This window comes from Delphinus delphis, chromosome X, assembly GCF_949987515.2.
Source record: "Delphinus delphis chromosome X, mDelDel1.2, whole genome shotgun sequence".
Taxonomy (NCBI): domain Eukaryota; kingdom Metazoa; phylum Chordata; class Mammalia; order Artiodactyla; family Delphinidae; genus Delphinus; species Delphinus delphis.
The window spans coordinates 22735351-22756949 of record NC_082704.1 but is presented as its reverse complement, the minus strand read 5'-3'; the positions used below and the strand labels follow the sequence as shown (position 1 = coordinate 22756949).

General features: G+C 37.2%; 1 protein-coding gene across 1 annotated transcript; it reads left to right on the top strand.

Annotated features, from left to right (window-relative positions):
* The first annotated feature begins 358 nt into the window (after positions 1-358).
* On the top strand, positions 359-19478 carry SH2D1A (SH2 domain containing 1A). Its single transcript, XM_060002263.1, has 4 exons — positions 359-572; positions 13311-13374; positions 17999-18143; positions 19145-19478. Exons 1-4 carry the CDS (start codon positions 436-438, stop codon positions 19183-19185), a joined length of 387 nt encoding a protein of 128 aa, XP_059858246.1. The 5' UTR covers positions 359-435; the 3' UTR covers positions 19186-19478.
* The last annotated feature ends 2121 nt before the right edge of the window (positions 19479-21599 follow it).

The following is a 21599-nucleotide window of genomic DNA, read 5'->3' as shown; positions in this document are numbered from 1 at the left end:
AGTCAGTTAGTTAAGCTAAGTCATGGTGGCCCCCTGCGAAAACCGCAAGGACAGGAGCATTACCAAGCATTCCTGTCTGCGTGCGTTGGGAGTACAGGCCAAATCTTGCAAAGTCCAATGGTCCTCCCCTCTCTGTCCACCCGTCCATCCGAACCCTGTGTTGTGTGGGTGGGCCTGGGAGGGGGATGGAACCCTACGGCAATAACCAAGCTGCTAAACTGCTGAGCTGGTTTTAATTGAACCGTGAGAGGGAGGTTTTCAGGCAGGTAGACAACATCCTGTTGTTCGGGCGCTCCTCTCTCTTTTTTGCACATCTGGCTGAACTGGGAGGCGGGTGGCTGACTTGTGTTGGGTTGCGGCGGCAGCAGCAGCAGCAGTGGTGGCATCTGTCCGCTGCCGTTCCACGCCTAGGTCCTCCCAAGAGTTCCCCAGGTCATGGAGGCGGTGGCTGTGTATCATGGCAAAATCAGCCGGGAGACGGGGGAGAAGCTCCTGCTTGCCACGGGTCTGGACGGCAGCTATTTGCTGAGGGACAGCGAGAGCGTCCCGGGAGTGTACTGCCTGTGTGTTCTGTGAGTACATGGTGGGAGCCTCCACTGCCCACCGTGCGGCCCAGGCCCGGCGGATGCCCTTTGGGGTGGGGAAACGCAGTGTAGAATTTACCTTTGCTGCCGAAAGGACTCAGGCTCCCGATTTCAGTTTTGACCTCTAATAGAGGCCAGCAAGGTGGAGGCCTGCGATGATGGTGGAGCGGCCAGCTTTGGGGCCACCTCCTCAGGGAAGGAGAAGCCTCTCTCTCCAGCTCTCTTGAAATGGCTTTGGAGGTGCCTTCCCAAAGGAACGTCAAATTCAAGGAGAGGAAGAAGACTAAGAAACTGAATCTATTACTTTAAGACATCAATACCAGTTAGGTCAGGATGCAGAGAGAGGGATGTTTCTGAATAAAACCACCTCTCTGGATCTACTTACTGAGTTTTCTTTAGAGGAGTTGGCAGGCAGAGGGGGGTTTCAGAAATAGGGCCTTTCTTGATAAAAGCTTGGACTGACAATAGTCATAAAGGGAATGGAGGGAAAACACCCTTGTATGATTCAGTTTTGCTCTTTACCTAAGCATCTTAGTCTAACGCCCCATTTTGAATCAGATGCACCTTCATCTTTGCTTCAGGGCTCCAGAGTCAGGCAGATCTGAGACCTAATCTTGTGCTGGTCTGATGCTGACTTTGGCAAGTTAACCTCTCAGCCCCTCAGTTTTCTTGTCCATAAAATGTAAATAATATTACTACCTACCTCATAGGCGTGTGAGGATTAAATGCCATATGCAGGTAGAAAATTTAACACTGGACCTGACACATACTAAATGTTCAGTAAAAGTAAGCTGTTGTTGTTGTTGTTATTATTATTATATTATTATTTTTTCAGTCTGTTTCTTTCGGTACTCAGTATTATTATTATATTCTTTGTTTTTTTCAGTCTATATCTTTAAGTACTCACAGGGCATTTCTACGGAAGTACCTAGCTCGATCACTCTTTGTTAGCAGGACAAAAACATCCACGAAAACACCAGCCCTGCACAGTAGCTTCTAGACAGAAACAAAATGAGGGGAAATGCTTGGTAGTAATTTCGGTGTCTGACGATACACTGCAAGGTTTTGAAGTTCCTTCTGGGTCATTGAAGAGAGATTGTATTGAGCCTGGTGTTAGAGGATTTTCATTGTTTATTGTGTTTTTTTAAACGGTCAAGACATGTTTGTGGCAACTATCAGGCCACGCTAGATACATTTGTTATAAAAGCTTCCAGGACAATACGTGCAAGCTATTGAATCTCTTGGGCTCAGATCTTACGTTTCCTTTATATTATTGTTTTTCTCAAGTGGAAACTGGAGACAGTCAGTGAAAGCCAACTAGTATTCCTAGGCTCTTTTCTTATCAAAAGAAAGTGAAGGAGTGAGTAGACTGGTGAAAGGGGCTTCTTTAGGGAAGCTGATAAAGGAGGTAATGGGCCCCTTAACCTAGAGGTAAAAAATAAGGTACAAAAGAAGCCTAGGAAGGGGTGGAAGAGCAGGGGACAGTGTGTGGCAGGATGCTCTTAAGACTTCAGACACACTGGCCTCTTTGTTGTTTCTCGAGCTTGCCAAGCTGCTCCCTGCTTAGGATCTTTGCACTTAACTATTCCTTCTGCCTCTTCCCTCAGAGAGGACTTCCTTGACCATCCTATCTAAAATAAGTGCCCTCTCCCTGTCCCAGTTACACTCCATCACTTTATTTTTCTTCAGGGAACTTTAAACTGTCTGACATTTGCTTGTCTACTTATGTCTTGCTGGGCTTTCCTACTAAAATGTAATCTCCATGAGAACAGGGACATTGTCTCCCACACCAGGAACACAGCCTGGCACGTAACAGGCATTGTGAGGCACGCAATAGGTGCTCAATAAACGGTTTTGAATTAATGAATGAACTGTCAAGACAAATACTGTTCTTTACTGCAGAAAGCTTTTGGGCTGATATCAGGAGGCCAGGGTGTGGACTCTGGGGAAATCACTCAACTTCTCTGGGTCTTGGTTTCCATATTTGTAAAACAGGAATAGTAATGTATGTTCTACCTTCTGCATAAGATTACAGTTGGTAAAAGATGCAAGAGAGAAGGATAATCTTAGCCTTTTTCCCAAGTAGGCCAGAACTACATAAGGTATTAATTTAGGCAGGTGGGAATTTCTCAAGTTAAGTTTTCACCCAAAGTAAATCTTGCATAAATGCAGTTTTTATGACTCTTAGTTCTCCGTGCACACCTCCTTATGAAGTAGCAGAAAATTGTCGGCAAATTGGGAGTCCCCCTAGCATATCTTACGATGGGCACACTGAGGCCTCTGAGTCCTGGAGGGTGATGGCCAGACTGCTCCAGAGGAAAGACACAAGGATGCATTGCCTTTTATGACAGTTTCTCAGCCTTTTTTGAGCCAAGGATCCCTTTTGATAAACGTAAACATTTCATTTCCTCCTTTTTACTACTACGCTGTAGTAACAAAATCAAATTTTATTTTGAAACAAACCACATACTCATTTTAAACCAAAACATCTATGGTTATGATATACAGCAGAAATAACAATGTAAATGGTGTCATATATATATGAACAGCAAGGTATAGCTAACAAACATATATTTGACTGTAGGGTTCACTCAGAATAGTTTCTCAATCTGTCTTTTGTTTCTTCTCATTATCCAAGAAGGTTTGGTTGAGCTTCAGTTTCTGTATTTTTATTGTAGAAATAACACATTGCATATGCCTTTCTAACTCTACTTTAAACTATACTTTCTAACTAGGTTTGCTCCTTTCCCCAGTTCTGAACCCCCAATCCTGGCCTTTAGATAAGGCCTTTTCCTCTGTTCATTTTGGGAAATTGAATCTCATAAAGTATTAAAGAAATTTTCCATTTATAGGATTGCTCACCTTCATTTAAAGCGAGAAGTTTTTCTTCCAATTATTTTCAATAAGTAAATCTAGATTTTGGTATAAGTCTATTAAAAATAGTTCCTAAACACTCATTCATATTGTAGAAAGTTTTTAAAATGTAGATAATGGAAATGAGGGAAAATCATCTATAGTTTTATAACCTAAAGACAATTATTGTTGAAAATTAAGTGTTTTTTCTTCTGTATTTTAATAAAACAAATTGCTTTATAAACATATGTGCTCTTACACTATTGTATTCTGCTGCATTTTCCACTTAATGTGAAAAAAACACAGTTATATATAATGTTCTTACAAATGATTTTAAAACATTATTTTTAATGATTTCATGATAGTCCAACCAGTCCAACTATATTTTCCTTAACCAGTCATCTATTTTTAGACATTTGAATCATTCCAGTTTTTTGCTATTATAAATTCCGTCATGATTCATATTTCAATCCATAAAGGTTTCCTTGTATTTATGATGACTTCCTTATAATGAATTTCAAGATGTGCAATTTTTAGATCAGAAAACATGAACAGCTTAAGATTCTTGATGTATACATGATAACCAAATATTTTTTCCTAAATGGTTATTCCAGTTTATATATATGCTCACCAGTACTGCATGAAAGTGTCTGTCTCACCGCACCATCCCTAGAAATGGGTATTCTTGTTAAAAAAAAAATTCTTCTTGAAATTTGGTGTCTCACTCTTTATTTCATATTTCTTTAGTGATTGAGTGTCTATATGGTTGGTAAACTTGTATTTCCTTGTTCATGAATTGGCTCTTTGTGTACTTTGCCTATTTAACCATTTGGATCTTACTATTTTTCTTAACACATTATGAGGTTTTTTTTTTTTTTGCGGTACGTGGGCCTCTCACTGTTGTGGCCTCTCCCGTTGCGGAGCACAGGCTCCGGATGCACAGGCTCAGCGGCCATGGCTCACGGGCCCAGCCGCTCCGTGGCACGTGGGATCCTCCCAGACCGGGGCACGAACCCGCGTCCCCAGCATCGGCAGGCGGACTCCCAACCACTGCGCCACCAGGGAAGCCCTTTTTTTTTTTTTTTAATGAGTGTTTATATACTAATCCTTGATCTATTGAAAGTATCTTTTCTCAGTTTGGTGTTTGCCATTACTTTTCTTTGACACACAAAAAATTAACATTTTTAGTAGTCAAGTCCGTCACTCATTTTCTGTGTGTTTGACTTCCCCCTTTGCTTCCCAACTTAGAAAGTTCTTTGACCTGCAGAGATGTCATAAAACTTCACTTCAATTTTTGTTTTAAATTTATGGTTTGGCTAGTTTATACTTAACTCTTTAATTCCATTTGGAATTATATTTTTATGTGGAGAAAGGATCCAATTTGATTTTGTTTCGAAATAGCTAATAATTTATAAATAGAACTTTCATTCCTGATTGATTTATTAGCCTACTTTACTATACATTAAATTCTTACATATAACAGTTACTGTTTTGCAGTTATCTATTTGGCTCAATTGATCTATTTATTCTTATACCACTAGCGCTATATATAGTATGATAATGTTTTAATACATTTAAAAAATTATTTGCTGTTCTTACCTGTTGGTTCTTCAAGATGAAATCTAGAATGATTTTGTTAAATGAAAAAAATCCCATTGGGGTTACCTTAAACTCATTAATAAGGAGGAATTGTCATCTTTAAAGAATTTAGTCTTCCTATCCAAAAACCTGATATGTCTCTCCATTTATTAATTTTTTCATTTACATCCATCAATAGAGGTTTGTAGTTTTCTTCCCATAGGTCTTGCATAGTTTTTGTTGTTTATTTCTAGTTATTGTGAGTATGAATGTATGTGTCTATTTTTTTGTTTCTATCATGAATGGAATCTTTTCCCACTATATTTTCTTTTGCAACAGGAAAGCTACTGACTTTATGGGTTTTTTTTGTATCCATCCAGTATACTAAATGTTCTTATTAATGCAAATAGTTTAAATTTAATTTAATTTAATTTTACTCTTTTTGGTTTTCAAGGTATATCAAGTTTCTTTTCACTAAGGTACATGTGAGCTCTCACATTTCTCCCCTTTTCACCCCTAATGTAGACAGCCATTGGGAAAGTCCTAAATGCCCACTGGGATAGTTTGATGGTGATAAGAGAAAAACAAATTTAAAATATTTAAAATAATTACTTTGAAGAAATAGTTTATTTCTGTACATCCTCTGTACATATCTCAGTTTGCTACTTTTATCTGATGGAAGATTTGGAAAAAGAAATGCTATTATATTCTTTAGCCTCAAGGACACATAATGAAGTCATTTGACATATACGTCTTTAGATAAAAGGATAATTATCTTTTTGTCCTTTAAGATTTAAAGGATGACTGGGAATAAAGTGCCTATCAAACAATTGAACTGGAGAAATGGGTGAAGGAACAGTGACAAAATAAAACTCCAGCGTATCAGTTGTAATTGCAGGGAACAGAAGAATGAGAAATTATAAAACTTAGTTAATTTTTGAATACAGTTGGATATGTGTGTTGGCACCGCATTTATCTTCATGATAACTGAGGCCACTAGAATTACTTTGGATTATCTAAGTACAATCCATTAATGGCAGAGCAAGCCTGAAGGCCAGCCTAGGATTAAATGTGCAAATACACAAACCACCAAATGGACAATTCACAGGCCAATAAATCACGTGCTGACTCTGGTTGACAATGTAAAATTAAGTTGCAAGATTAGTCTGAAGATGTCATTTAGTTTAAAGCAAAAGGGAAGCCTAGGTTGACCTCTTTTGGGCTCTCCCCATCTTGTCTCTATGCTTTATACCCTTCCTTTGCCCTTTCTCTCCGGTCGTAAGGCCAAGCAGACTCCCTCCCTTTTTGAGAACTATGCTTTTGGATTCACCTTAAGATCAATTTGTTAACTCATTCCCTCTGATATAAGAGAGAGGCAGCATAGAAAGATGGTTAAGAGCCCGTATCTTACAGCCAGACCCTCTGGGTGTGCATCTCAATTCTGGCCCTTAACCAGCTATTTTACCTTGAGCAAGTTACTTAAACTTTCTGTTTCAGGTTCCTTATCTGTGGAAAGGGTGACGGCAATAATAATACTACAGTACTTTACCTCATAGGGTTGTTATGAGAATTATTGCATGAGTTAACATTTATAAAGTTAATATGTAGTAGGTGTTTGTTAATATAAATAAAAGCTCCATAAATAATTGTGAGACAAAGTTAGACCATTGTATGAGTACTTAAATAAAACGTTCTGTGGCACTTCAAGGGAAGAAGAGATTATATTTATTGTCATGACTCATCGAAACTGGTATTACATAGTTTTACCATCAAACTTGAAGCTGAATGACTTTTGATGGTTCTGAAAAATTCAAATTCACTGAAAGAATGAAGATTGGGCCATAGGAAATTCAAAAACTTCTTGGATCAAAGTGGCTTTCTATAGGATACCATTCCTCTGGGTATAAAAGCTCTGAAATATTTGTTACAAAAACAGTCACATCATAATTGTGCCTTGAATTTTGCATGTAACATTCGTTTGTATAGACACAGACAGCCTGGGCACTAGCTTGCTTTATTTGTGGTGTCATGAAGAAGTCAGATGTACCTAAACCTTTTCTTTTGTGTAGTCCTTGAAGTGGTATAAAGAAGGAATTGATGTGGTTTTGTCAATTGTAAAGCAAGACCTGTCCCCAACGCTGACCCTTTGAGAAAAGAAAAAATAAGTCAGGTTGCTTTCTTCTTGTCTCTTTCTAACCAGAACACTTTTTTAAGAGTTGGGGACAGCTTTTGAAAAATTAAAGGCAAATTTTAATATTAGCAGGGACTGAATCAACACATGCTTTGTGTCATTAAAATGCAAAATGTATTTTTTAAGAAATTAATTTTTTAAGAAAATTAATTAATGGCAACAACAACAACAGAAATCTCTATTGTTTTCTACCAATTATTTATTTTCTAGATTTTTTCATGATAAATTTAAAATTCCAGGCTTATCATCAAGTGTGACAAAAAGGTTTGATGGAGGAAGGAAGTTAAAATTACACTACATTCTTGGTTTGTCTATATTAATGGGGAGTCAGAGGAAAAATAATCCTAAAAGGGATGTAACAGTTTTTAAAGACGAATGATATTTTTCTGATCTGTGATTTGCTTAGGCTAGATTTGTAAAGCTCCAAGTTGTAATTTTACTTCTGTTTCTTTAAAAAAATGTTGTTAGTCATTTGTATAACTTTATAAGGGAAATTACAAGACTTCCCTGGTGGTCCAGTGGTTAAGACTCAGTGCTTCCACTGCAGGGGGCACGGGTTCAATCCCTGGTTGGGGAACTAAGATCCTGCATGCGGTGGCGTGGCCAAAAGAAAAAAAAATGGAAAATTAATATGCAAGGATGCATTTATATTAGTTTAAATTTACTTCTAGTTTATATACATATGGGGATAGTTTTGAACAGTAATCAGAGTGGCGGCTCTCCTTGTGTCCACTTCTTTCACATACCATCATTTTATATCAACATGGTCCAGGTGTTTAAAATTTTTTGAAAAATGTAGCTCTCTAATACCTTTGAACTTTGGTATAGTTTTGAACCATTCTTTCTGCTGCCATTTCCTTATTTTGAGTAACATTCCTTAGGTTAATTCCATTTTTCATTATTAAAATAGAACTACTATGAAAATCTTTGTCAAATTGCTTTTTCCATTTGATTCCTTAGAGTATATGAAGATAAAGAAGGTCATTAGGTAAAAATACGCACAGTTTTATGGCTCTTGTTATAATTTGTCAGTTTATTTCCTAAAAGAGTGATTTTTCAGTGGACAGGGAGAGAGTATGTGTAGTTTGGAAAAAACATAATCAATATTTTCATTTACTTTTGTATTATAGAATTATTGTTTCATAATACAAGCTACAGAAAACAAAACTATGAAATCTTGTTGGGGAAGAGGGAGTAAAAAGTTCAGAAACACTGTTCTGTGAAGACCAAAAGCATTGAAAAAGCTTCAGCTTTTATTTAAATAAAATTTCATTCTTAAAGCATAGACTAAAAAAAAAAATTGAGTGACTATGGGGGTGGTGAAAGAAGCCAGCTTGACTTTGGTGAAATTGCCATCAATATTCCCAATGAGGTGTGAGCATTTTCCATGCATTTTAATCAATCCTTCTGTAACTTTAATGTTCCTACAAATCATCTGGAAATGTTGTTAAAACGCAGATTCTGACTCAGCAATTCTGGAGTGGGGCCTGAGAGTCTACATTTCTAGCAAGGTCCCAGGTGATGCACTGTTATTACCCTGGGAACATAATTTGAATCGCACTGTTTTAAATCTCTTCCATCAGTGATATATGAGAGTATATCAACGACAGTTGGCTACAGGGGATCTTTGGTCAGTGACTTCAGCAACTTGGAAGTGGAAGAGATGAACTTCTGGCTTGTTTGAGGGGTGAAACAATTTTGCTCATTCAGAAATTTGAGGAGTTGTGGAGTAGGAGATTGTTAAAATTGGATGGGTTAATCACAACGAGCTTTATGTGCCACTAGCACCAGGTTGTTCAAGACTGAAGGAGGTAAGGACTTTTGAAGTGGTACTCAGGTTCCTGCTGCTTAACTGAAAGTGCGATAAGATCAGATTCGTTAGGAAATCATTTTCAAAACAGACTCATTTATTTTGACTAAATGAGGCTGAATGATAGTAGGGAGATAGATTCATTGTATCTTTTAGAAACCCACTGTTTGAGAAAGTGGAAAACTGGTTGCCTATGATTTTGTTTGCATCGTTGCTGAAATTTTAAATAATGCATTTCCACAACACCTTTAATGATACTGAATTATTGCCATTCATCTCTTCCCATAGGGAAAATGGAACTAAAGGCCTATGCTATTTCCCTGCTCCTACCTCCATTTTGCCGTGTGACTTTTTTTTTTCTTTTCTTTTTCCGGCACCTTGTGGGTCTTTGTTCCCCGACCAGGGATTGAACCCGGGCCCTGGCAATGAAAGCACCGAGTCCTAACCACTGGACTGCCAGGGAATTCTCTGCTGTGCGACTTTAAGAAAACCACTTAAACCCTTATGTTTGGAGTCCCCATGGTGAAAAATGGAAATCAAAGCTCTTGCTTTGTTCCCTGTAGCGTACTTACTGAAATCAGTGAGGTACATTTCAATTGCTTAAAAAAACAAAAGACTTTACAATGTAATATTTTATATTTATTTAGCATATTATATATGCTAAAAAGTATACTATATGCATATATCAAGCTATTTCATATATGATCTAAGTATTCTGGCAAATCTTTATAACAAAAATGAAACATTTCCTGTAATTGTACCAGCAAATTAAATTGACCCTTTTTGGGGTTTCACAAATCGAATGAACGTGATTAGAGTGTTTTAGACCTAATTTTTTCATCCTTTAGGTAATAGTACTGATGGATAGTGATTAAAAATATAGTAATTTAATCCACATAAAGACTTTTAGTTCTATAGGGGATTAATGGTAAGTGAGGTCAGTTACTCAAGCTTGACCCTGTTTGAGATACTTTAGGTTCTTTTAGGTTTAAACACATTTAATTTTACCAGACTTTAGCATGTATTTTTTTTTCTTTTTTTAAAAAATTTTTTGGCTGCACCATGCTGCATATGGGATCTTAGTTCCCCAACCAGGGATGGAACCTGCGCCCCCTGTATTGGAAGTGTGGAGTCTTAACCACTGGACTGCCAGGGAAGTCCCAGCATGTATTCTAATCAAAGATATATTTTGACCCAAACTTGTGCCGAAGAATAGCAATCAGAAAATGTCTGAAATAAAACTCTGTGAAGATTCAGATTCATAATTTGAAGTAATTCAGCATAAAGTTTACCATACTTTTCTAGGAAGCAAAGGTTTGTTAGGCAAGTTAAGTAGCAGTACCATAGATACTAAAATATAATAAATAATCTATATCCATTACAGTGTGGGGATCAAAAGCCAGGGCTCTAGAGTCAAAGATGCCTGATTTAAATCCCATCTTTGATGCTTGATTTGTAGTGTGGCTTTGGTTACTTAACTTCTCAAAGTCTCAGTTTCCTCATCTATAAAATCAATTTCACAATATAAAGTTCATAAGATTACTGTGGGGCCCAAAAGAGATAATGCATGTGCTGTGGGCTGAATTGTGTCCTTGTCAAATTCATGTATTGAAGCCCTAACTCCCGATGGGGATGTACTTGGAGATAGGGCCTTTAAGAGGTAATTTAGGTTAAATGAGATCATAAGGGTGGGTCCCTAATCCAATAGCGTTCTGGCCTTATGAGAAGAGAGAGAGCACCGTCTCTCAATGCACACAAAGAAAAGGTCATGTGAGCACACAGCAAGAAGGTGGCTGTTTACAAGTCAAGAGAAGAGGCCTTGGAATGAAACCTATGTTGCTAGCACCTTGATCTTGGACTTCCAGCTCCAGAACTGTGAGAAAATAAATTTCTTTTGTTTAAGCCACCCAGCCTATGGTATTTTGTTATGGCAGCCTGAGCAGACTAGTACAGATTTTGGTACTGAGAAGTACAGTGCTGCTGTAACAAACACCTAAAAATGTGAAAGTGGCTTTGGAACTGGGTCATGGGTAGAGGCTAGAGGTGTTTGGAGATGCATGCTAGAAAAAGCCTACCAATACTGTGAACACAGTATTGGTAGAATGATGGATGTTAAAGGTCATTCTGATGAGGTCTCAGATGGAAATTAGGAACGTGTTGTTGGAAACTAAAGAAAAAGCCATCCTTAATTATAAATGGCAAAGAACTTGGCTGAACTGTGTTCTAGTATTTTATGGAAGGTAGAACTTGCAAAGTGGATATTTAGCTGGAGAGATTTCTAAGCAAGGTGTTGAAGGAATAGCTTGGTTCCTCCTGACTACTTATAATAAAATGCAAAAGGAGAGACATGAATTGAAGAAGGAATTGTTAAGCAAAAAGAAACCAGAATACAAAGATTTGGAAAATTCTCAGCCTACTCATATGGCAAAAAATGAGGAAGCTTGGTCTGGAGAGAATACCAAGGGAATGGCTGGATAATCACTCCTTAAGGAGATTGCCCATGATGTTAACTAGTCATCTCAACAGAAGCCAGGAATAGAGTTTGGACCAAAGCATCAGAGACACTGTCAGTTTGGACCAAAGGGAATAGGGCAGGACAATAGTGCAGTTTGGCTGCAAACATGCTTTATCTTTCAAGAAAATGGAAGAATGATCCTGAAGTTGTTTCAGAGATCATCAGGGTTACCACTCCCACCACAGGCCGAGAGTGCCTAAGCCCAGGTGGGCAAGGCTGCTTCCACCTAGATTTCAAAGGTGGGATCAGCTGCCCAACAGAGCCAAGTGGGTGGGGCTGCCCCTGCAGAGCCGTGGGGGTGGCAGTGCCACCCAGTGGGCCTGGAGGGCAGAGCGTCAATCCAAAAAGGATTATTCTCAAGCATTAAGATCTAATGGAATTTGCCTTATGAGATTTCGGACATTTTTGGGACCTGTCACCCCTTTTCCCCTTCAGATATCTCCCTTTTGGAATGGGAATATCTGTCCTATGCTTGTCTTCCTGTATTTTGGAAGCACATGACTTGTCTGGTTTCACAGGTTCACAGCTGGAGAAGAATTTTGCCTCAGCAGCAGTCATATCCCCAAGTCTCACCTGTATCTCATTAGATGATATTTAGAAGAGACTCTGGACTTTATTTAGACCTCAGAGTTGATGCTGGAATGTGTTTAAGACTTTTAAGGCTGTTGGGATGGAATGAATGTATTTTGTATGTGAATTTGGAGGTACCAGTGTTGGAATGCTATGGACTGAATCATGTTCCCTCTCCCCCCATATTCATATGTTGAAGCTCAACCCCCGATGTGGCTGTATTTGGAGATAGGCCTTTAGGATGTAATTAAGGTTAAACAAGGTTGTAAGGATGGGGCCCCAATCCAATAGGACTGGTGGATTTATAAGAAGAGAAATCTCTCTCTTCACACACACACACACACACACACATATACAAAGAAAAGGTCATGTGAACACAGCTAAAAGGTGGCTGCCTACAAGCCAAGAGTAGAGGCCTCAGAATAAAACCTATGTTACTGTCACCTTGATCTTAGATTTCCAGCCTCCAGGGCTGTGAGAAAATAAATTTCTTTTGTTTAAGCCACACAGACTGGTATTTTGCTATGGCAGCCTGAGCAAACTAATACAACATGTAAAACTCTTGGCATGTAGTAGAAATCAACTATACAGATGTACAATATGCGTACACAGTGAATAATGGGGGAAAACGTTTACCCCATCTAAAAGGACAAGCTAATTTCAAGTACTTTAGCAGGACTCCTTTTTAATTCGAATTACTATTAGTACTATATTATGTATTATAAAGTTATATAGTAATAGTAATATCATAGGAATATACCACATTTATATTTATAATTAATATTATTATTAACTTAAGTGGGCCTGATAGTATCTTATCCCCAGTGAAATGTTTTCACCTTAAGGCTCTGTATGTACTCAAAAAATAATATTACTATGCTTTGTTGAATCTGTTTAATAATTCATAATTTTTACCAATTACAATAGGTCTCTAGTTTCTTTCTGTCCCAACAGTCTCTCACCTTGACAAATCCTTAGAAGTGTGAGCACCCTCGTTTGAAAAAAAAATGAAAAGATAAAGAAGGCGTACTAGAAACTGTGATATGCAAGCAAGTTAGATTCCACAGGCTTTTCTTTCTATGAATGCAGTGGTGCAATATACGTGTGTCCCAGTATATGTATCATTTATATGTAATAGTTAAAGCTCAAATTTAGAGCATCCGTTGTTCTTTTGGAATTTTTCAGTAATGGAAGTTTATTCTTTCACAGGTATCAAGGTTACATTTATACATACCGAGTGTCTCAGACAGAAACAGGTTCTTGGAGTGCTGAGGTATAGCTCTTTTATTTATTTTTGCTTCTGGGGGTATCAGGGAGGTATTTGAAATTTAGACTGCTTTTATAAAAGAGCTGTCAAATTCTACATTCCCAAAATATTCATCAGATTCAAATCACTAAAGCTCCAATCCAAAATTGCTCATGGATCATTAAGAAGCCTTTAGAGAATTTTGGTCCCAGTTCTGTTCAGCCACCACTGTATGGAGTGGTCTCACTTTGGGGGAAAGATAACAAAGTTTAAGGATTGTGTCAAACTTTTGGTGCCTATGTGAAATTTTAGATAGCGTATCAAAAATATATTAAAAAATCAAATCGACAATTATTTACCAAATGATACTAATGCAAGTGTTGGCTCTATGGGGGATTAAACAACATGACTCCTGTTTTCTAACAGCCTGTAAGACCCTTGAGAGATACAACATGAATTAAACAGCAATGTGAGAGCCTGGTGTTTGCTGTCAGGTGGATGTGTGTTCCAGGTCTTATCTACCCCCAACCCCTTTCTGAGAGGTCTATGACCTTGGGTAGGTTACCTAATTTTTCTTTGAACCAGTTTCTTCATCTGTAAAATAAGCCTAAAAATAGTCCCTTACTCATAGGGCTCATTTTGAAGATTAAATGAGATAATGCATATAAAGAAAGCTCTTAGTCACAGGACTAGCAAGCAAGCCCTCGAAAATGAGAACTCACCCAAGTTGCTGAACAATATGATTGTTTATAGTCAAGTGCTATCTAGCACAAGCATTTAAAGAATAGAGAATTTTCCAAGTATTAGGGTAATCAAGGCTGCTCTTCTGTGGAGGCAGGACTCCCAGCTTAGCCATATGGGAAGGACAAGGATAGGTAGAAAAGAGGGAGAGGGAACATTCCAGTGACTCTTAAGCTATGCTCCGCAAAATCCTGAAGTTCTTTCATTTGAGTGCCTTGGAGTTGCCCAGGGGGTTACAGAAGGATAGGAGGATGTGTGGGTATGCTTTGGGTCCCCAATTTGTCTTTAATCTGAGCAGTCCCTTTTAGTTTGCTTATCAACTGGGGCTCTGAGAAAAATTTCATTAGAAAAATGGGTTCTTATGGCTTTGAAAACATTTGAAAGTCACAGTACCATTGCAAGAAATGCCTGTAGAGTGAATCTCTTTCCACATACCAGGGTAGTATCAATATATTACCATGCTAGCAAAGTAGAGGTCTCTACAATGGAAACTTCTGACTTCAAATGCTTTCTCTGATTTCTGACTTTTTATAAAACCAGTCTGTCTTTATAATGAAACGACTTCATTATGAGTTGTTTGAAAACGTAAATGCTAATATCAACCTGTATTAATAACTCAGTCTATGCATTTAAGAAACTCTGAAGTCTAGACTTAAAAAAAAAAGTAAAATAGCTCTAACCTTTACAGATGCACTGGTGAACTAGAAAGCACAAATTGCAGACTACAAATGTTTTGAACTACTGAGATGAATTAGGGCAAGTTTTCAAACACATTGTTGCTTTATATCAGGATAATTGATGCTACCATTCTAATTAGAGGAAAAGCAGTACTATTTCTAATCAAAACTGTTTATACCCATTTATTTTTAAAAGTTCTCTGCATCACTGCAGAGATGATTGAATAGGTTATTAAATTTCATTTATTATGAGGAATAGTAGTGTATGATATATACATATATAGTTGTATATAATTTGACCAGAAATAGCCCTTCTTCCTAGAGAAGTAGCCTTCAGCTGCTGAAGAATATTCTTTATGGAAAGGATCTTAAATTAGTAGGGCTTAGGTAACGTTTTCTTTAAACTTGTTTTCTTCCATTTCAAGTATAACATCATATGCAGATTGTTACATGTTTGTGATCATGTTAGGGAAGAAAGGGCTTATTGAACACAAATGCTCTCTCATTCTGTTGTCTGGTCTGACCCGTTTATCTAATAATATTGTAATTATCTGCACCAAGAGAGCAGAAGATTGGCATGTTTTCTCCAAAGGGAAAACAGTTTAAAAAAAAAAACTCTTTAGATTTATTTTTGAAATGCATATTGCATTTTTTTCTATCTACTAAATTTGCCTTCTAGTTATGTTTTTCTATGGTGAATATTAAACTAGTGTGTATTCTTAGAGCTCATATCATCTGACTGGAAGAAATTTCTCTAGAGCATATTGAAGACCAGCTATGATCCAAAGCATGTTTCCATGGATAACTGTATGGGAAATGTGCAAATTTGAACAATAGCTGAGTTCAGTGACAGGATGGGAGATGTCAGTGGTACAATTCTTGTGGTAAATGTATTTTCAGAATGGGGTAAATAACAGATAATTTATATTGCTCTTTGGAACAATGCTTTAGTTTGCCACATTGCGGGAAAAATCTTGACAGTAGCACTAAATTTTCTGTGCAAAGATTGTGCTAGAAATCTAGGTGTGTCTGCAGTTTGTTTCAAAGAGTGGAGTGAAATTGAACCCTGGATCCACTGAACTACGAAAGACAAATATTATGTGATTTTCTAGCTTCAGGTAGACTTTTAGGTTTTATCATTGCCTAGTATATTAATTTATCTCATGTGACTCAGGCTAAAATTTTGCCAAATTGTTAATTCAGAGAATTCCATGTACAGTCACCTATCATTTATTAATATGTTCATTGTCTGTGGTACTTTGTAAAAAATGTACTAACATCCTCCTGCTGACTTCAGTGCTTTTGGGCTTTTCTGGATATTTGATCATCAGTAGATCAGTGGATGTTAAATAATTTTACTTATTGACCTAAGCAAAGCACTATAAATTCAGTCAGTTATTTGCCAATGCAACATTGCATGCCAAATTCAAATTGCTTTTTTACCTTCAGTGCTATTATTCCTCTCCATTGGCATGGAGAATCAAGTGTTAACTGCATACAAATCCTCATAAAAAAGATGCTTCTGTTGATAAATGGTTTTACAAGCCACAAGAACAGGTAAAAAGATGTGTGGTTTGAAATCTTTCCACACCGGGGGAGTGGATTAGTTTCTCTTCTGGTTGGTGACTCTAACTTCACTAGAACCTGTTTGGTCTCTAATCTGCCTAATCTGAAAGGAAAGAGACTGGGTCCTGGGATCTGGAGCCAGTTCTGCCTCTGCTTATCTGTGTGACCTTGGGCAAGCTGAATTATCTCTTTGTATTTCCATTTTCTTATCTGTCAAATGGGAGTAACCAAATCAGCCAATAACTGCCAGGAGATGGGAAAGTGCTTTGAAAATGAACAAGTACTCCAAGGAAGACATAAGAAGGTTATTTTGTGCCTATGGCCTGCCTTTGACATTTGGAGATTCTATCCTGGAGCCAAAGAACTGTTTGGATCCCTGTAAGAATGGCCATATTATTTTGGATGAGGTCTCAATAGAGTTCTGGGAAGGTGTTTTGACTGTAAGGCTGGAGCTGAGTGGGAGCGTATTCTGTATCTACTGAGTAGCTGTGTGAGCCTATGAGCTGACACTAATTTAAAGCTAAAAAGAACTTTTTCAGTGTTTTCAGTGAAAAACTCTTTACCCCAGTGTAGGAAATGACCAAGAGTTATAGTGGACAGTGTGCTGTCTTTAGCATTTTGTCTAGCTGACACACGTCTGTATGCCAGCCTTCATGTTTTCTCATTAAATGCTAACAAACAAATAGCTCCCACCTCAAAAACTTTCTAGATGGAATAGCTGAAAAACAGCTTTCTAAAAAAACTGGTCATTGTTCAATTGCTTATAGCAATACTATTTTATTTCATGTAAAATGACAGTTTTGAGCTGACGCTTAAAGCTTGGCTCATAAGCTTTTGCAGGAAATTGTTGTTGATTTCAAGTAGTGTCTTTACAAGAGAATTCATGTCAGGAGAGGAGTACATTTTAATACTCACCTGCAAATAATGATCCCTTCAAAACCAAACAAATAAATAAAGGTGACCTTAGTCTTTCATTTTCGTGTCATAGAGAAAACCTTGTCACAGTGAAGTGTTGACATAAAGAACAGTTTGGGGGAGGATAGGGAAGTTTCCCAAGGAGGAAAAAATTTAATGTGTAGGATGAGGCAGGACATATTGTGAAGTGAAAGAGTGTGAGGACTAACTAGCCTTGCATTGTGTGCCTCATAACAGCCAGTTTTTAATTTCCTGTGTAGCATTTTATATTGTGGAATGATGGCAGGGAGGATGGGTTGTAGTTGTTGTTTTATTTGTTTGTTTGCTTTTTTTTTTTTTTTGGTTCTTTAGGCTTTTTATTAATGACCTGTAGGATCTGTGTTTTTTCTCTGTTTAACTGCATCCTCTCTGTTGGTGAATTCATTGTGGGTAATGGCCTGTATACCCTTAGAGGTTCGGGATGTATGATGGGTAGCAGGCAGGAAGGGCAGGGCGATGAGCAGCAGCTTGTACAAACTAATACCACCCTCGGGAGAACTGAAATGACAGCTCATTAGCTCCTCTTGCAGGGAAATTCAGCCAACCAAAGTAAGCTCTTCTAGAATGTTGTTTTTCCTTCTTCCTTATGTTTTCAAATATTTGAACAAGTTACACAAATGTTACCTCTCTAAGCATCCCTTGCACATTTTGTAGGCCCTTTTTTGTATCATTATGAGGTAGATGAATAATCTGCTTGGCCTTTTATTTTCCAGACAGCACCTGGGGTACATAAAAGATTTTTCCGGAAAATAAAAAATCTCATTTCAGCATTTCAGAAGCCAGATCAAGGTATTGTAATACCTTTGCAGTATCCAGTTGAGAAGAAGCCCTCAGCTAGAAGTACACAAGGTGCTACAGGTATGGTTTACTGTTTATTTTTGACAGGTTTGGAAGCTTAGGGCTATGAGTCACCCTAGTCATAAACATATAGAAAAATGCAATAAGAAGATGGAGCCAGCAGCCCCAGTGAGAGGGGGCTATTCACATACTATGATTTCCACATGCTATACTATAAACTTTTAATAAAACTCTGCAAAAATATAAAAAATTCTATGAGCCCACAACATTTTAATCTCTCTTATCCCGTCTTGTTTTCCCAAGCCTGTTTTGTCGCTCCATGAGTACCATTTCACTTCACTAATTCAGACACAAATAATTTGAAAGACGGGACAATTCAGAGAACATCTGGACTTGTCCTTTACTTTTGCTTATTATCAGGTAGTGTTTTCCCTTCAGGGATGGAAAGGCTAATGTTAGCTTGGTCCACATGATCCCGATTTCTGAATTTGTGGTGCTTGAATTAATACAATTTTATTGTAGCAAAGGAAAGGAAGTTAGTAGACTTTATTTTTCCACTAGCGCAAATTGTTACATCTCCTGAGCAAAGCTATTTTAGTGGACATGTCAAGCTAATCACCGAATACTAGCCAATGTCCTCAGCTGTCAGATTTGTGATAGTTGATATCTATTGAAGGGGGTTAATCATCTGTCTTGAGTAAGAGGATACACGTTGATTGAAACAATAAATATTTATGATTAAATAAAATGAGTTGTTATTTCCTTTTTTGACAGGGACCCAGGCTCAGGCATAAACTGACAATTAGACTCAGACTCAAGTGGTGAATTAAATTAATGAGTAGTTAGCTTTTTTAAAAGAAATGTAAATAGAATTCCAATTTACAAATTGGCTCAGTATGCCATTCTCTATAACAGTTTTAAATACTTGTTGCTTGAGCTATATCATTGGATTGTATCTTTGTGAACTTTATGCAGTTGGAAATTTTATGTTTGAGTTAACCTGTAATTTTAATAGCTTGTAAGTTTATCTCTTCTTGATTTTTGTTATTATTTTTCTTTAGGGAGAAGAGAAGATCCTGATGTCTTCCTGAAAGCACCATGAAGAAAAATAAAACACACCTTGTACTTTATTTTCAGTAATTTAAATATATGCTAAGTCTTATATATAATTGATAATACAGTTCAGTGAGCTACAAAAGTATTTCTGAAACCATCATAGTCCTGTAATGGAAGCATCTATAGCATGATGTTAAAGCTGAAATGGACTTTTCGGATAATGAGGAGCTTTGAAATGAGGATTGGGGAAAAATAATTCCACAGGTTATTTTCAGTTATTGTATTTACAAATGGGAAATGACTTAAAACATAGTGATACTTTATAAAAGATTAATGTCAATTCTTGCCAAATATAAATAAAAATAATCCTCAGTTTTTCTCAAAAGCACCATTTTTAGTGAAATATTATTTGATAGCTACTGATTTTAAAATGTCTTGCTTGATTATATGGCAGGAAGCTGGTTCGTGTCCCTCGTCTTTGTCATGTGCGGTTCTACATTAGGTATTATGCTCTCCAATAGCTATAGTGTTATAGGCTCTCTGGGGATATATGAACTGTGCACTGTGTGCTAAAAACAAGTACTAGATAGAGAGTGAAGAATTTCTGTTTAATTCTGAAAGCAACCTTCTTGCCTAGTGTTCTGACGTTGGACAGTAAAATCCACAGACCAATCTGTAGTTTAAAATTCCCGTAATTTAAAATATGCTCTAAATGTTTATTATATTTGATGCTATAGGATTTGAAATTATATTACAAATCTGATGAAGTGGACTTTTCTTCTTTTCATTTACCTCTGCCCCAGTAGTTGTCACTCCATGTAAAAACAGCAGCTGCAGCTCATCAGCTGTGGCTCATGAGTAGCTGATTTACAAGCAGTCTCCCTATCAGGCCGCCCTACAAGACCATTGGAAGCTTACAGGTTACATTAATTTTTAACAATTCCAAGTAATTGTAACCTAAGTGAGAGCCAAGATTGTAGGCAGTGATGGGTATTGGTATTTTCTTCTCACATTTATATTTTCATGACTCTTACAATTCAATTATATGTCAAGTTGCTTCGGGCCTCATAGAATTCATTCACCAGCAAACACAATAGGCACTGGGGTAGAGAAGTAAAAACACCTGGCCTCCACGCTCAGGTAGCCCCCTGCCTAGTTGGACAAGAAAACAATAGCAATAAAAGACAATAAAAGAAAATAATAAAAGACAAGAAAATAACAATAAAAGGTGGTAAGTACATGGTAAGTCAGTGTCCCAACATGTAGGTAGATCTTTTTTTTAAAGGTTCTACTCCATTTATAGTTATTATAAAATATTGGCTATATTCCCTGTATTGTACAATATATCCTTGTAGCTTATTTTATACAGAATAGTTTGTACCTCTTAATCCCCTACCCCTATATTGCTCCTCCCCACTTCTCTCTCCCCACTGGTAATCAATAGTTTGTTCTCTATACCTGTGAGTTTGCTTCTTTTTTAAAATATTCACTAGTTTGTTGTATTTTTTAGATTCTACATATAAATGATATCATACAGTATTTGCCTTTCTTTGTCTGACTTATTGCACTTAGCATAATACCCTCCAAGTCTATCCATGTTGTTGCAAATGGCAAAATTTCCTTCTTTTTTTTTATGCCTGAGTAGTAGTCCATTGTATATATATATACCACATCTTCTTTATCCGTTCATCTGTTGATGGACACTTATGTTGCTTCCATAGCTTGGCAGTAAATAATACTGCTGTGAACATTGGGGTGCACGTATCTTTCAAATTAGTGTTTTTGTTTTTTTCGGATATATACCCAGAAGTGGAATTGCTGGATCATATGGTAGCTCTATTTTTAGTTTTTTGAGAAACCTCCATATTGTTTTCCACAGTGGCTGCACCAATTTACATTCCCACCAACAGTGTACAAGGGTTCCCTAGGTAGATCTGTCTTTAAAGGAAGAATGAGTTAACCCAATACTCTGGCCCATGGTCCATAGGAAGCTGGTTCATTATAAGTTTCATTATAAACCAGTAACTTGGAATTCTGGGTTGTATGTGAGAGGTGGTGAGCTTGGTTAATAATTAGTGAACTGCCAAGAGACAAAGCTACTCTCTCTGCTGGCAACATCTGATTTCTGAGCATTTAACCTGGATGCTCTGGGAGTGCAAAAGTGGGGTATAGCCACAATGATGTATTGTGCTCCAGTTACCATTTCTGGAAGTAAAAGCATCACTTTAATTTGTAAAGGAATTCAGAAAGCTGACTTTCCAAATAAAATGCATATGTTTAGATACTTTTTAATTATTTGTAGCTTGGGTTTAAATTTTAATAGGTGTAACTAATTTTTACTCTAATTTGTTCATTATGGAATAATCCTAAATATAGGAATTGTTTGCATGTTCCTTTACCAGGGCCTTTTTTGAATTATTTATGTTTTCTCATATTTTAATAAAGTATTTGAAATCTTTA